Consider the following 18,227-nt stretch of genomic DNA (forward strand, 5'->3'; position numbering starts at 1 on the left):
CCAGGCAGAGTTAGTGTGCATGTAGCATGAAGCACTTCTCAACGCTACGAAGCTAAATTATTCACTCAGAAAATTATTTGTTGTGGACAAATTCTAGAAACTGGCACAAGACAGTGTTGTTAACAAACTATTAAAAATGTTTTTTGGTGAATAAAAAGAAGAAAAATTATATATATATATATAAATAAAAGCAGAAATAAAATTAGATGCAAAAACTAAAATTTGTAAAATTAAATTAAGTACTACATGGCTAAAACAAAGTTAATCAAATATACTTTAAAAATAAAATAAAATAAAAATAGTAACAATTGCTAAAACGAAAACTAACAAAATAACAATAAAACAATAAAAATGTTTTAATAAATACTATTAATACTATTATTAGATAAATTCTAAAATAACACTGGTAAAGCAGGACTGTACAGTATGTTTGCTTGCATAGAAAGCATTGATAGGTCAATCAATCAATCGTCAAACTCTTTTAATCAACTTTAAATCAAGTCTCTCCAAATCAACAAAAACACTGACATTTCTTCCAATCACTGTGCAGATTTCTCTGGAATGGATGAAATTGTTGCAAATGTTTTAGACAGTTCATGTGCGGTTGCTCATGAGGCTCTATTTCAGTCACAAAGCTGCTTTAGCAGGTGTCTACCCATCCATACAGCAGACAGCTCACGAGGTTTGGAAGAGAGCCTCAGTGTTTCAGGCTTCAGTTTCTCAGTTTAACCTCTGCACTTTCTCTCCAGTTCTCATTTCCTGCATCATTATCCCTCCATCACTCTGCATTCAGTCTCTCGGAAGGATCTTCCTATGGCTGACATTCTTAAAGGACGTACCCGGATCGATATGAGTTAAGCTCAATCGACAGCATTAGCAACATGAGCTCGATTTCCACGTACGTTCATTTCAACTCATCGCTGGCTGCAAATATCACACGTACATTAGGATGTTGCCAGCATCCAGAGAGCTTAAAGACTGAAAAGTGAAGCTCACATTTTTGTTAAATAACTTAAATCAGTTTAATAAGAATTTAATTATAGAAATTAAATAATATCATATAATTAATATGATTTATTATGATTATAGAATAAATAAATTTATTATACAATTTATAATAAAAATAACAAATATAAAACTGAAAATAATAATAATAAAGCTAAATAGAAATGTTCAACAAAATAATAAAAATTACAAAAGAGAAAAATTTGTAAAAAAAATAATTTACAAAAATCTAATTTAAAATCTGAATAAATTATGGAAGCCAGTTTCCATCATGAAACAAAAAATAAAAAAAGGTAATTCTGACTTTATATTAAAGGGGTCATATGATGCGATTTCAAGTTTTCCTTTCTCTTTGGAGTGTTACTCCAAGCTGTTTGTGCAGAGATAAGATCCCTGAAGGGGCTAAGACTAAAGTCTCAAAACCAAAGAGAGATTTTTTATAAAAGTTAAGACTTGTCCACGCCCTCCTAAAACGGCTCATTCAAACACGCCCCCACGTCTACGTCACGATGTGGGGAGATTTTCATAACACTGCATGTATACGCAAAGAAAGGGGGCGTGATTTTTATTCTCACTGTAGTATTGTTGCTGCCGCCGGCGCCATGTCCTGGAGACGCTGTGTTTCGTTGTGAAAGTGAAACTACTTTGTTTGGGCTTCCAAAAGAGGACACAACTAGAAATCAGTGGTTAAGTTACATTTACAACACTGTTCCAGAGCAGTACAATGCAAATATTCGAGTGTGTGCGGCGCATTTTACGGAGAACTATTTCCTGAAGAGTAGCCTACAATGCCAGCTGCGCTCAAAGGCTGTTTCTATAAAGTGGGGCAATTGCAACTTTGCAAGGACAGTCTGACGCTTCTGACTCACAGCCTGTAAGTATGTTTCTGCCACTGACGATTCAAACGCGAGTTTTGAGCAGTGTAGAGTAGTGCTTTAGAGTAGAGTTTGTCATTTCTCCGATCACAAATGCAGAGATGGAAATGTTTACACAGCATGATGCGGCTGTATAAGTCATTTTAATCAGTAATTATCGTGGGACTTTTTTCTGATTTTTGCGGCATAAAATGACTGATTTTGCTGAGGCTTTTCTCAAAATTTGCAGTGATATTTGCAGCATTTCTTTCGCAGTGAAAACCTACCATGGAAAACATTCTTCTAACATTGTTATAACTTTTCTGACTTTGTGAACCATCATAGGGCAGTTAATCTCTCGAATCTGTGTTCATACCCTCTTAAATACAGTTTTCCCCCCTAAGGCGTGTTCAATACATTTCCTATATCGTTATTGTCAATAGGCCCCAATGTATGTTAAGTTAAAGGAAGAGACCCTATCATGTCAAAACAGGATGTACAGCTTTACCTTAAACCATACGTCTGCACATTCCATTCTTCTGCAGGCCTCTACACATGCAGGCAGATACAATTTTATAATAGTAGCATAACTTGATACATAAATGGCAATATTCACATTGATTACATGATTAATTTGTATTTTGATTAATAAAACTCTTCTACATTGTCTGAATTTACATATGCAAGATGTATTTTTTAGGGTGTTTGCTCATCTGCAATACCTCTCTAAGACATTTCCTGTCAGATGTCAAATAGACATTTATTAGAATGCATGTAAAACTGCTTCTGACACGTTTATCAGATTACACAGTAGATGTTTCCCAGATCTTTAGCAGACATCTTACAGATGTACTTGTGCTGTCTGGGTAGTTGAGATGCAGATATATTAAGATTGATTACTCAAAATGTCTAAATATAATTTAATAAATACAAAAAATATATCTTAGGGAGTGGAACTAGCTAATAAGCCTATAAGTACGTCTCTGCAGCCATCTACTAGTGGTAATTTAATATAACTTTTTTATTTTTAAATAAGTGTTTGCTTTCCTGCATTATGAAACTTTTAGTTTTACAAATGGAGGCAACCTATGAAGGATGAACAAATAATGTCATCACATTCAAAATAGCTTTCAAATTTGGTAATACTTAAAGCTTTGAAGTGCTGGGAAAAGTTGTGTGAAGCATTTAAAAACACTGGAAAAACATTAGACCATTTCTGCCACAAGTTGTTCCTGTAGTTATGTTAAATCCATGGTGAATGGTGGAGATTTGTGTTTATTGAACACTGTTTTTACTGGTTTCCACATCAGTGGTGTTTGTTCTGATATCCGTAGCTTTAACAGAATTCTGCACCGAATTTGAATGCTTCTCACAAGATTTGACACGTTATTGATTCTGCGGCGAATTGGACTACTTTCTTCACTGTATCTCCCAGCGCTGTGCATAACGGTGTCACGTGATCGAGAGCAGATAAACGGTCTGCACTGCGTAGCCCAAACGAGTAGCGCGGATTCATTCTGTTTCCGGTCCGTTTGTCCAATGTAGCTCTTGTAAATCGGGCATGATGAGAACGCAAGGCTGTTCATTCCATTTTTCAAACTGAGAAACAACCTTTCTTTGACAATGCGTGTTGCGATGACGTCACAGGACGTGTCTAAGCCCAAAATCTGCGACAATTACGAAAATTTGCGAACTCTTACGAAAATTACGAGTTTGCTTGATTTTGCGATAAATTCAATGATCGCAGAATCGCAAAATCCTGGAGAGACTGAATTATGTCCCCACTGGATGCAACAAATGCCTCGTTTGTAATGGGTTTTATTGTTTTAGTCTCGGTGTTAGGAAACGCCATCACAATACAGTGAGGGGCGTAACATTTCCGTCACGTGCTTGAGATATTCGGCCAATCACAACATACTGGATAGCTGGCCAATAAGAGCACGCCTCGCTTCTCAGAACGATGAGCTTTGTAAAAAATCAGTGCGTTTCAGAAAGACGGGGCATAGAGGAGTAACAATGTACAACATGTGTTTTTTTGTTTTTTTTTTTACTTTAGACCACATAAACACATTGCATTACAACAAATACACAAAATATTGTTCTTTTTAGCAACGTCATATGACCCCTTACATTTTTTTCTAAAGGTTTTCTAAAAGTCAGTTTCTTCTGACTTTTGAGATTATGTATTCCTCAAGCTTCCATAAATATTATATCTTCAGGGGGAGAAAAAAAAATATTTGAGTAAATTATTTTGAGTTGTAAAGTTGTTTAGATCATTTCCGTATTGCCTTACTGTACCTGCAATTTTTCTATTTTAGAAAAATTATATAAAAAAATTATATTTTTTCAAATTATTTCTATCAAACCCTGACCATTCTTTTAATGTTGTTCATATGAAAAATTCACGCAGACAATTTCAATTAATTTCATTTTTTTCCTCCCTGGGGTGATCACTGAACTCATGAGAGGGAAGAGATTGCACAGCCATAAAAGCGGATTTAGCAGCATTCAATTTACTTGAAGTCGAGCTGCTTGGAGCTAGAACTGGTCTTCTGCACTTTGTTCTCACGGTAGCCATGTCATCACGTTTCATCACACTAGACTGCGCTTCCTAATGTGGCCGTCTGTCCAGACGCAAAACGGATCTCCGAGGCTCTATTTGGTGAGAGATAACTGCTTAATACTGAGCGCTTGAAGGGATCGCAAAATACGAATCCTGATCTGACAAGACGTGATTTCACACACACACACACACACACACACACACACACACACACAACTCAGGCTCTATTTTCTTCCAAAAATATTAATGCGAAAAGTATTAAGATGTTGATTAGAACAGTAAGCACATTTCTGCACTTCCTTAAATTTACATTTAAGGGTAGATAATGTACAAAAACTACTTAAAAATATATATTATATACTAGTATTAAATATTTTCATTTTTTATTATTATATACATTTGTTCCTTTACACTATACAGAGGCAAAATATTGCAATATAAATGTATATAATTTTATTTTATATAAATATTTATACATATTTAATAAATAATGTATTTATTTTATATTACTTCATAGATTACTTATTATTTAGCTTATTATTAAAATTAAAACTGAAAATATAAAAATAAAAGCTAATTTAAAACATGAATCAATTACGGAAATCAGTTTCCACCATAAAAAAAAAAAAAAAAAAAAAAAAAAAAAACTGATTAAAAAAAAAAGGTTCTCTCGCAATGTAGACTTTTTTTTTTTTTTTGGACAAATTCTTGAGTTTACATCTCACAGTTTTTCTTTTTCTTTTCTGCAAGATTCCATAAATACCATTATTCTCAAAAAATCTTCAGGGAAAAATTCTAAAATGTTCACGGTTCCAGGGGTTCAATGGATTAGCACAGAAAACAGTTGGCACTCCTCCAAAGAGGGAAAAAAAAATCGATTGAAACAAAATATAAAATAGAAGTATGATTTGTATTATTATTGCTGCAATATTTTAATTAATTTAATACTAATAATTACAAAGACGTCCTACGTCATCCACCGGAATGACTTCCACGTACCACAGTCAGCGAGAAGTGAGAAAAAAGTGTTTATTACCTTTGAAATATGGATATTTATCTTACAAAACGCATGGATTCGCTACAGGAGGCCTTTAATCACCCTCTGGAGCCGTGTGAGGGACGTTTATTATGGATGCATGCACTTTATTTCACGTCTTTATTTCTGTTGACAACAAACACCTGCTTACCCCATTGTAATGCTTGGAGGGGCCAAGACAATTGTTAATATAACTCCGATTGGATTCGTCTGAAAGAAGAACGTCATAAACACCTAGGATGCTTTGAGGGTGAGTGTAAAACACGCTAATTTCTACAAAATTTAAGAACTTTTTCGATATGAATACTTTTTTAAATTTTTATTATTATTATCCAAACATCCAAAGAAGACCCTGGCAACCACTCACAACATCCTGACACTGATATTGTGACTTTTTCATTGGAAGTCAGTGCTAACATCACAGTCTTACTCTACGATCGCTAAAGTTAACACACACACAGCGGCTGTGGCGGTGTGGTAATTCCATTGGAGCAGAGCTGAAAGAAGAGATGTTTAAGTGCTCAGCTGAGAGACACCGGCAGATCTCTCTCTCTCAAGCTCCAGCTTTATACAGAGCCGCTGGTTGCTATAGATACTACAGTGATACCACGGTGAAGCTGGAGGGTACTGAGAGCGTATTGTGAGCGTGTGAGTGTGTACACTTTCGAGAGATACGGTTTAATCTGTAGATAGAGCGAAGCAAAGTATGATGGACATCTGTATTAATACATTATAAACAGAGAGAGAGAGAGATGAGAGAGTACCAAATAGGAATGCAAGATATATCCATACAGTATATCACTATCATCAATATTAGCATTTTGTGATCCTCATTTTTAACTGATAAATATATTTATATTATTATTTTCTACGCCTGGGTGCAAAACACTATTTCTTAGAGACTGGAGCTATGATGCATATAATGAAAAAAGTACAGCGTTATAATAATTTCTGCTATCTGGTTTTCAAATCTGAAACCTTTATGTTGTAAATGTGCAAAACTCTGCAAAAAAACAGCACTATGATGCTGGAATAAGTGGTTTTTAGCCTGTTGCCAGGCTGATGAAAAATTGTAGTTAAATTTTTTTTTAGAATAAATGTACTTTTCTTCTCATCAATTAATTAAAAACTATAATAAGTTAAAATACTAAAATAATGAATTAAAAACACTAATAATTTTTATTTAATAATTGAATTAATAATCAAATATATACAATAATAAAAACAAATAAATAATTGAAAATAATAAATACAATTAAATATATTTACAAACAATAAAATATTCTTATTATTTAAAAATTAAAATAAGTAAATAATGTGCATTCAGTAAGAAAACACATAAATGTAAATAAATGTACGCACATTTAAACAAAAACAAAAATAAATAAATCAAGTTTAATTAAATAACTTCCAACTATTCTTCTTCTTATTATTAATAATATTATAAAAACAAATTATTAAACTACTAAATAAATAAATATAACCATAAATATTAAAATATAAATACATATGTAAAATAGGTATATAATATATATTTTGCAAGTAAATAAAGAAATGTAAAGAAAGAAATAAATAAAGAAATGTAAAGAAAGAAAGAAAGAAAGAAAGAAAGAAAGAAAGAAAGAAAGAAAGAAAGAAAGAAAGAAAGAAAGAAAGAAAGAAAGAAAGAAAGAAAGAAAGGACTTAACTTCTTGGTCAGATATTTAAAGTAAGTTTGTGGTGTAAGTGCAAGGAAGTGTGGCATTTGCTTTGTCAAACACTAATTACCAGCTGGACTATCAGTAGCAAATGTTTCTCAGTATTTTCTGAGAGACTGTCTCTAAACGACCAGCCTCGACTACTGATCAAAGTGACAGAACCGATGCAAAAAAGGAAATGAGAGTTTCTTCATTTTCAGGTCTTGCTTTGTGGCAACAACAAATGAAAGGAGCATGTTTAGGTGTGTGAGAGAAAGAGAAGGAAGGAATAATGAATGTTTCATTAAAGCTCTTCGGAGTGATTCTCTCCGTCCCTCTGCTAATGAGGCTGAGATACGATCCGGCCGCTGACCTGCGCTCTTCATCTCTGCGTGTGTTTGCGTGTTCCTCTCCATTGTAACGAGCGTCAGTGACGCACAGCGGCGGCCCGCAGGATCCGGTCCGGCAAACGCTGACAAACATGACAGACGGCACAGTGTTTCGTAAAGCGCTTGGAATCGGAGCGAGCGAATCCCCCAGTGGTCCGCATCAAACGCTGGTGTGAGTGATGAGAGGGCATCTGCTGCTAATGAGACACACATTCACTTCCACTGGAGTGTCTGTCTGTTGTCTCTGGCACCGACGCGTTTCCTCTCCGAAGCCAGAGTCGCTCGCTGACACAAACACAACACATTTACAAATCCTTCCAAATCTCAGCAGACACCAGCCAACTAATTAAAAAAACTAACTTTCACCGCTAAGCATAAAAGCTACTGAAATTCACAAGAGGCACCAAGGCTGGGAAATTAAAATAAAATAAATAAATAATCAATCAGTCAATAAATATAATTTTTTTTTAATTAAAATGAATTATTTTTATTTATTTATTCATGCATGCACTAATACGCACACATACATACATACATACATACATATATACATATATACATATACATATATATATATATATATATATATATATATATATATATATATATATACATATACATATATATACACATACATATATATACATATATATATATATATATATATGTATATACATATATATATATATATATATATATATGTATATATATATATATATATATATATATATATATATATATATATATATATATATATATATATATATACACACACAAAACTAACTTTTTGCCACACCTGCCAATGGCCAGTGACCTGATAAAATTTACCGGCCAAATATTTTTTTTTTTTACCGGCCATGAAACTCTTTGCAAAAACAGGCCGTTATTACTACTACAATGACTAAACAAATTTACAATGTTTTTAATGTGTCCTTTACTTTACTTACAAGAAAAAAAAAACAACAAACATATTTACTGATTTATCTTTTTTTGTCCTAATAATGTTGAGATTCTTATATATGAGATAGGGGGAAGTCGTGGCCTAATGGTTAGAGATTTGGACTCGTAATCCAAAGGTTGCGGGTTCGAGTATCGGGCCGGCAGGGATTGTAGGTGGGGGGAGTGAATGTCCAGCGCTCTCTCCACCCTCAATACCACGACTGAGGTGCCTTGAGCAAGGCACCGAACCCCCAACTGCTCCCCGGGCGCCGCAGCATAAATGGCTGCCCACTGCTCCGGGTGTGTGTTCACGGTGTGTGTGTGTTCACTGCTGTGTGTGTGCACGTTGGATGGGTTAAATGCAGAGCACGAATTCCCAGTATGGGTCACCATACTTGGCTGAATGTCACTTCACTTATCCTTTGCATGTTTTCTGCAAACAGAGCAGTCCATCGTGTTACTCCTGTTTTACACAAAATCAGTTTGCAGTGCAAATGTGGTGCGTATTTTTTTCCCGCACCCATGTTAACGGAGTACAGCAGGGCTATTCGATTAGCTTCATTTGAGGGCCGCATTATCGAACAGAAAATTTGAAGGGGGCCAAGGGGGTGTGGCTGTCCCGATCTCTTTCTGGGGGGCCTATAAAATTAGAAATTCAATTGAAATTTTAAATCTATAAAAGGTTAACATTAGTGCTGTCTGTCAATCGATTTCAAAAAGTAAAATCACATTTCTCTGTAATTAATCATTATTAAAGGCATATTTATAGTCGTCATAATTTCACATTGAACCTCCTTATTAATATAGAAACAACACAGATAGCATATTTTAAGTATGTTTTTAATGGCATCTTTTTACAAAGTAGCCTATTATTAATGAAGCATTAATACCAATACTGCTACTAGTGTCTTTAATGCATTTTCCCTCAATTTGACCTATTAATTATAGCCATTCAACATTACAGTATACTTGAAAGCCATTATTTTTTAACATTTAATAGGCTCTGAAATATTAAGTGATTTTAAAACAATCTTCACATAAACTATAAATTGTATATGCATAAACTATACAGATGAATCTTTATTCAGCTACAAAAGTTAATCAGGGACCAGAGCAGTCCAGTGATTTCTCTTTTTCTTTTGTTCTTTGATTTACATCAATGACAGACTTCAGGTTTTACTTTAAAATCAGCGCTGTCTCTTTAAAACCTGATGCACATGACGCGGACTCTTTACGGTCATTTAAGACTTTATAACTCACTTAAGACCACGTTTACGAGGTAACTCGCCAAATCCGCGCATTTTGACATAACTGTGTTTGTTTTCGACCACTGAAGCGCTACTGGTGCGCTGTCTGAAGCGGCACATTGTATGTGTTCAGCAGTACGCGCAGCCTTTCAAACTATACTTCACTGCACCGCTTAGGCGGCGAAACCACAGGTGATGCCACATTCTCGGGTTATGAAGAATAAAGAAGAGAAAAGTTAATCTTCCGAAATGAAACCGCAATATCTTCTCAGCTAAAAGTTATTAGAACCGTGTCTAGGGACAAGCTGGCCATCACAACATGCTCTGACCTAATCAGCCCGTATGTATCCTATTATTTGATTCGCTCTTGTCGCTTATCAACAGCTAATCACGATGATTTCGTCTTCGGAAAAATTATTTTATTCGCTTACGTCAGAAACAGCGAATCTCTATAAAGAAACTGGCTGTTGTTTTTCCCTACATTGCATTGTTATATTTTGTAAAAGTTTTACCCGCCAACTGGCGACTGACACGGTTACATGCACTCGCCAACGCTTATTTTTACTCACATTTGGCGCTTGGCGAGCGTTAACTTTAGGCCCTCTATTTGAGTCAAGTCACCTTTATTTATATAGCGCTTTTAACAATGTAAATTGTGTCAAAGCAACTGCACAATATCCAAAAAAAAAAAAAAAAAAAAAAATACAATTAATTCGGTCTTTTCGCTTATTCAGCCGAACACTGAAAGAGGTTTTTTTCCTATTTTCGGCCGAACAATTTCGGTTGCCGAACATTCGGTGCATCCCTATAAATCACATAACATACAAGTCACCAGCAAAAATTGTGGGTGTGTTAAATGAACAAATAAAAAATACATTAAAATTTATTATAAATCCCTGCAATAAAAAAAAAATAAAAAATAAAAAAAAAATACACGTTGTAAATATTAATATATTGCCCTAACAAAATGAAAAAATTATTTATGGTTAGGAAAGAAACAGGTGCATTGTGGGAAGGTTCATGCACTCATAAAAAAGGATCAGTTGCACTTTTAAAGTTCATAATGTGTTGATAAATGGAAGGTATTTAAACAAGGCTACACTTCTTGTAGATCTTTAGGGCCTGGTTTCACAGACAGGTCTTAGACTAAGCCAGGATTAGGCCATAGTTCAATTAGGACATTTAACTAACTTTACAAACGTACTTAGAATAAAACATTACTTGTGTGCATCTTGAGACAAAATGCAGTAAAACTAAAAGAAAAGAAAATAACTAAAAATATAATAAAATACCTAACTACATAATCTGTATTGTTAAAAGCGCTATATAAATAAAGGTGACTTGACTTGACAAAATAAAGGCACTGATATATTTTAAGATCAGTCAGTGCAAGTTTATTTCAGTTGAAACAGCTCAGACTTACATTTTAGTCTAGGAGCAGGCTTAAACCTTGTCTGTGAAACCGGGGGTACATGTTTTTAAACAACCAAAAAAGTTGAAAGTGGGTCAAAAAAAAAAAAAAAAAGTTCTGAGACTTTTTAAATTACCCAGAGATCCGAATGAAAACAGACAAGACACTGTGGAAACTGACACCAATGAGCTGGAGATATGGGTGGAATGTTTCTCCAGTATTTTCTGATTTCATTACCTCTCAGACAGACACACACACACACACACACGCGTTCTGATGTGATGAACATCAGGTCACTGCGAACACTTAACCGCTGCAGTGATGCGTTTCCTGTGTAAACGCCGAGATGAGAACAGGATGAGAAGACCTCCGACGTTAATGAGCTTAAACAGGAGGAGCAGAGTCAGATCAAACCACTCCTCATCCTCAGGGATGAAGGGAAGGAAAGCCTACGCCACACAATGCAATGAGCGGGGATATACAGCCCTTATCAACGGCTTTCAGTTTCTAATTAGCAGCTGAGAAACAGAAAAGCGTCAGGACTCTCGCGCTTGACAACAGTCGTGGGTGGAGAGCAGGAGACATGCGAACGATCAATGAAATAAACCACACAAACGCCGGAGAGAGAGAAATCTAGGCCTGTCAGTCGAGAACCACGGCACGTTTGGCTCACGCAGCGCTTGCGACACTCGGCTCGCTAATGCAAATGAAATATTGATGTTCTTTGGACAGACACTTCACCGTGTTCCTCTCTAATGATGCTCTAGTTTATCTTGTGGAGAACCGTATTGATCCAGAGAGAAATATTAAACATTGATTTGTGATCCGAAAGCTAGAAAGCTTGTGAGCGTCGACATGTATGTCATGCCTCGGCAGAAAGAGAGCCGCACGTCAATTCAGGCAACAGAATTATTGCTCCCATTAAATGGAAATATGAAGAGCTTATGAAGTCGAAAATGAGTTTCATTTTTCAGATCTAGAAATGATCTTTTTCACAATACAATTCTGAGTGTCAGTTCTAAAAAAAACATCGATAAATCACAGAGAATCAGTGTGAGGAAATGTGCAAATATGGCTTAAGCCATATTTTTACTCAAAATTACTGACTTATCTCCCGGATACCCTGATGTCAAGGCTTTGAGAGTCCCGTTCGATGGTCCAATTAGATGGATTTAAAAAGAAAAAAAAGAAACTAATATAGTTTTGTGCCCCGTGTCATTTATATTTCACCTGGTTAAAATAATATCTCAAGCTTTATGCCTTAAACCTTAAACCTTTTCAGCTTTCTCTTTCTGCAAATTGAATGGTGTAGCGATATGACAGCACCCAAAATACTATCAAACACTCCATCACAGGTCCATTCTTCGCGAAAGATGAATAAAAAAGGCGCACAGGAAACAAAAACCTTGAAAAATAATATACGACCCGCCAAATGCTGGCCAAATCACAGAGATGCCGATTCGCACGGGACTAAAATTAACACAGGACCTCAGTGTTCGGCGAAATATGGTAGGTCATTTGCAGGGGGAATTTTTACTTTACAAATTACAGACATGGCTGATTCGCACGGGATTAAGATCACAGACAACCTCTGCAATTATTACAAATGACTGGAGGTCACCAGATAATACTAATCCCGTGCGAATAGGGCTTTAGAAACAAAAAAGTGCTGATTATGTTGATAAGCTCATCAAATAATATATAATTGTTTAATAATTATATTTTTATGAAATAATATATTGTTGACATGCTGATTTTTTATGAAAATAAAATAATTTATAAAAAATGATATACGAATTTATTATAACGGTTATCTAAAATAAATAATTAGCAATTTTCGTTTATATATATATATATTTTTTATTTTATTTTTATTTATTATTATTTTTTTATTAGTTGGACATTTATTTTTAAAAATCAATAATTTATTGATGTGGAAAATTATTAAATATATAAATGTAGTATTTATTATTATATTTTAATAACATTACATTTTGTTAACACACTGATTTAATTGTTAAAAATAAATGTATTTACTGAAAAGTATTTTAAATATTTTATTGAATAAAAAAACGCTTTTGTTGTGAGGGCTGTGACGATCACAACAAACAGTATCTCTCCTTCAACATTAAATTACAAAGCTCAATAAACGACCACCAAATGATCAGAGATTACGAGTCGCTCTTAGAGAAACTCAAAGTGGCTTGTTCAAAGAGCTTCTTGAGACTTATTGAGATAATGAGTGATTTGTACGTGTCTCTCTGTAGCGAGAACATGGTCATATTTATAAGGGCATAATTAGCAGGTTGTGCTGTGTGATTAATTTGCTAATTGCTGCATTGTGCTGCGCCTGAATGCAAAGGCCAGACACACAACGAACAAACTCGCCGAGTCTTCAATAACACACACATAACCTTCCACTCTCGAGCCTGTTCAACACCGATATAAATATAGCCTGGCTGACAATATGCAGTTCAGTGCAATTATAATCTGAATTCAACGTGTTTCTTAAAGATGTTTTGCACAATATAGTGCATGAAATCAACAAGAAAGCAATGCAATTCAAAGACAGACTTAATTTCTCATGTTGCATGGCAGCTGTCTGGGTGGCGTCTACAAAATAAACTCGTCACTGCGGATGAGTCACATTCGTGACATATATTGACCAGGGTTTGTGGTGTAGAGGGTGTTAAAAGTCTCTCTCTATCTGCTAATCTGAACGCTCTAACAGCAAGAGAGGAATGAGTCTTTAATTTCATTACCACTCAGAAACATACGGCTTTTGACTCTCAGGACAAGACAAGCAACTATTGATAACTGAACATGTAAGAATATCAACTGGGTGTTTTTTGTTTGTTTATTTAAAAATGCCTTGATGATGGAAAAAGCTTAAGCTACATAAATAAAATACTTCACTCAAAGAAATCACCCATTAACCATAGTTCACACATGAAGACTGGATAGTCTAGCAAAAGAAAAACATGCATTTGAACCATTTACACAATTGTTACACAAAAAATTTTAGTTATTATATAGTCATTATACAAACAATAAGACATTGAAGGTCATGCCAAATTGTGAATATGTGAATTGAGAATGAGTGTATATTTATATTAGGGGTGTAACGATATCACAAACCGAACCGAAAGATCGCGACACACCACCCACGATACGAATCGCGGTACTCTCGTCGCGTACCACGGTACTCTCACGCCCTCTGCTTCCCGTTGTTGAGGTTAATGGCACTTATCTCTAACTAACTATTAATTTAAACTAATTTTTCTTTGCTTACATTTGATTAAATTGTATTAGTAACGACTAATAAGAGCATTTTAAAATTTGTTCTAAATATTCTATTCTAAAGTTACTGTTTTCCAAGTGCATGTCATTTCACGTGACTTGGGAGTGAGCGTCACACTCGGTCGCTAGTATATGCAGGATGGCTGCTTCGCATAGTACTGAAATTGCAGATCCCCGGACACATTTAAGTCTCCTGTGTGGGAACACTTTGGTTTTCCAGTGGAGTACAGGAATGGAATTCGTGTCGTAGACAAAGCGCACACAATCTGTCGTAACTGTTTCACAAAACTCTCTTAGGGCCAGTTCACATTTCGCGTCTTTTGCGCGCTCAAGTTCGTTATTTCAAATGTAGACGCGCAATGGAAGCGACGCGGTCGCAGTGCGACGCGGTCGTTTTTTCCAGGCGCATCCGCGCCGCATCGAGATAAAAACATCTCAACTTTTCAGAATGCCGCAAGCGCACCGCAGGTCATGTGACAAGAACCAACCAATCAGCATCCTCACCTTTTTCGTTACTTTGTAACCTCAGCAGCTTTTTTGAAGTATGGGGTGCACCCAAACACTGCAGCGTTTTTTCCTTTTCTTAGTAAATAAACCTTGTAACAGTTACAGCAAGGGTTTTTCGGTGGTGGAAATCCATTGCTGAAATTTCCTTGTTGTAACGGAGAGTGCAGCTGATGGTTGCTTAGCAACAACAGACGCCTCCGGAGCGCAACCGCCCAAGCGCTTTGGAAAAAAGGAGAAATGGCACGCCTATCGTTTTCCAAGTGTTTTTAGGCGCGATATGTGAACGGCCCCTTATACAACAGGAAACACATCTCATGGTGCGTTCACACCAGACGCGAATGAAGCGTGATAAGCGCGAGTGATTTACATGTTAAGTCAATGCAAAGACGCGAATAGACATCCTGTGGCGCGATTCGCACGAATGAGGCGACCGCATTTCAGTCAGAATGTGCTGCATGATGGTGTTTTTGAAAAAGAACTTAAAACTTAATTGAACTTCCAAATGTTTCTTAGAGTGGACAAGCCAGTGTTTATTTTTGACTAGAGTACATTGGAGTTTATTTATTTCATTTTAAATTTCCGGTAAGCTGACTTCACTAAAGAGACAAATGTTTATTTCTGCGTACCTACACTGGAGTTATCTCATTTTAGTTTACTCTGTTAAGCTGGCTGCACTAAAGAGAGACATTTTCTATTCTGACTAGTCTACATTGGAGGTATTTATTTCATTTTTGTTTACTCCGGTATGCTGACTGCACTAAAAATGTGAAGCCAAAGTTAATAAAGAAAAAGTTAAGTCAAGTTATTGTTATTATTGAGTTAAGTGAATCTATTGTTCCTTAGCATTGCCGGTAAGATGACATGAACCCTACCCCCACAGCAAACTGAACCGAACCGAACCGAGCCACTGGTGTTTCGTTACACCCCTAATTTATATGCATACATGCATGAATAAATAAATAAAAACAATAAATAGTAATAATAATAATCAATCATCATTGAAAAAGAAAATAAATTCATATTAAAAAAATATTTATTCAACATTTCTTATATTTTTCATACTCAATCAGTTAAGTTCTAAAATCTAGCAACAATGGATAATGCACACGCAAAATAAGTAAATACTGTGTAAAACATAATTATAATAAAAACTGCTATAATTAAATTGCATCACAGATAACAACAATGCCAACCACCAGCCACAATCAGCTCCATGTAGCCTTGCCAAGTTTTTTGGAAAACTCATGTTAGTTGACAACTATTCTCCAAGTCATTTGAAAATGGCTTGTTCAATCATATTTCATAACTACAAACATAAAGACCAGATTAAATCCAGTGTACAGGTCTGTAAGTACACAAACTCGCTCTCCTTCAAAAGATGGAAGTCTGTTCAGTCTGTTAGAGTGATATAAACCCTCTCTCCGTCACACTCACTCTCTCACCCTCATCTCTCCATCTAATCGTGGAGTGTAATGTGACTGATCTCAGGAATCAGATATGTGGAGGACATTGGATTATCTGTGGCACATAAGACGGACGCTCCAGAGGAATAAATCCAACAATGCAACATATACACACTCAGCCAGCAACATCCACTCTATAAACTACACTCTAAAGGGACACGGAGAGAGAAACGTAGTGAAATACATCGCAGATCATTAAGCTTCTCATCTGTTGAACCTGAAGATCTTAATTCACTGCTTTATGTCAAACGGTAGCTTAAGACTATCTGGAAACTGTGCCACCACTACCTTCCTTCAACCCATAAAATGTGAAGATAATAAAGAAAAATGCTTGAGAAGAGCTGTACCAAAGCAAAGTCAATCCCAAAGCCTAAAAGTTAGAAACATTTAATATGGCTTATGGCTTTTTCTCACAATTCAAATTTTAATTGAATTGAATTTAGTTTAACTGAATTGAATCAAATTGAATTTAGTTGAATTGAGTTTAGTTTAGTTGAATTGAGTTGAGTTAAATTCAGTTAAGCTAAGCTTCGCTATATGGTATAAAATAGGATTAATTTTCTTTATGCATTATGCACATTTATGTTAAATTTAAGATATGAATTTCTTGAAAATGAACAATAATTGTAATAAAACTAATAATAAACAATAATCATCATGCCTAATTTTCTTTACTAAATGTATACATATTTATGCTTTTTTACATTTTACACTTATATTGGAGTGAAATGAGAAGATATTGTATTGAAGCTATCTGTCTGTCTGTCTGTGTATCAGTCAGTATGACCTTTAGTAGCCTAATTAGCATCGTCTCTGGTTACTTGTAAATACACATTCTTGATCTTACTGTGCACAATTCATCTGTGCATCTCATTTAGAAAAAAGTTAAATAAAAGTCAAATATCAATTTAGACACTGTTTGCAGACATGCATTCAGTTTTGCCTGAATTCCAGTAAGTCCTAAACCACATATTTAACTCGTTCGACTCAGAAATGTCATAAAACATTAGTTAAATGGGCTGCAAACAGTGAAAATACTTTTTAAGATCTCAAGACTGACAGCATGTATTGTGTTGCTCAGCACATCTGACTCTCTCTCTCTGTAGTGTGCATGTACAGTACTACTGTTCTGAATCTGCTTTTGTTTTGTCTCTGTGCTGCAGCGTGGAGCTGGACTTTAAACTGCAGGAAGATAAGCTCCAGCCTCTGATGAAGAGACTGTATCCCGCAGACGAGTCCTCATTCCCCCCTCTGCCGTATCCTCAGGAGACCATCGGCTCCACGCCCAAACGCAAGTCCAAAGCAGAGGCCAAGAAACACGCGCGCTGGAAACTCTGGTTTCTGTGACCGCAGGAGTACACACGACTGACCATCTTTTCTTCAGTACAGGAGTTTAGCGACAGAGAGCATCGCTACAGAAGCATCTGTTCACTTGATTTGTTTTTTGATCAGGACGATTCAGGAAAATCCTATCAGATCGTTGTTGTTTTTTTGGCCCTTTCAGTACTTTATGGACGCGAGTACTGAGCTAAGTTTGGAAATACCGCAGCTAGCATTAAAAAAATTAAATATATATATATTTAACAGAATTTTCTCCTGGAAAAAAGGAATAATGAGACTATTTCCCTCATGCAGAGTGTGAAATTATTTTAAACTGGATCAATAACAAATCTTGCTTTACATTTATTTTTCTTTTTGGTCGTCATCCTGCTGAAGGTTTGGGAAATCAGGAGGATTTGAAACACGGACCGTACACAAGCTTTTCATTTCAGTCTTCTCTTCCTCATGGAAACTGCAGCATTAAACAGAAGCACAACTCTTCAGATGCACTGGATGA

General features: G+C 35.5%; 2 protein-coding genes across 3 annotated transcripts in view; one reads left to right on the forward strand and one right to left on the reverse strand.

The window, feature by feature from the left end:
• The window catches only part of LOC306858162 (inhibitory synaptic factor 2A-like), a gene marked incomplete at its 3' end in the record, with an annotated part of 29,924 nt that extends 12,187 nt beyond the window's left edge, over positions 1–17,737 (forward strand). The window contains exon 3 of the mRNA XM_079398559.1: positions 17,554–17,737. Coding sequence (XP_079254685.1) covers positions 17,554–17,737 — 184 coding nt within the window. The remainder of the gene's footprint in view (positions 1–17,553) is intronic.
• Positions 1–18,227, reverse strand: part of LOC306858161 (dedicator of cytokinesis protein 1-like) — a 233,237-nt gene that overhangs the window by 123,726 nt on the left and 91,284 nt on the right. The window lies entirely within an intron of this gene.

The sequence above is a fragment of the Barbus barbus genome, assembly GCF_936440315.1.
Source record: "Barbus barbus genome assembly, chromosome: 38".
NCBI lineage: Eukaryota > Metazoa > Chordata > Actinopteri > Cypriniformes > Cyprinidae > Barbus > Barbus barbus.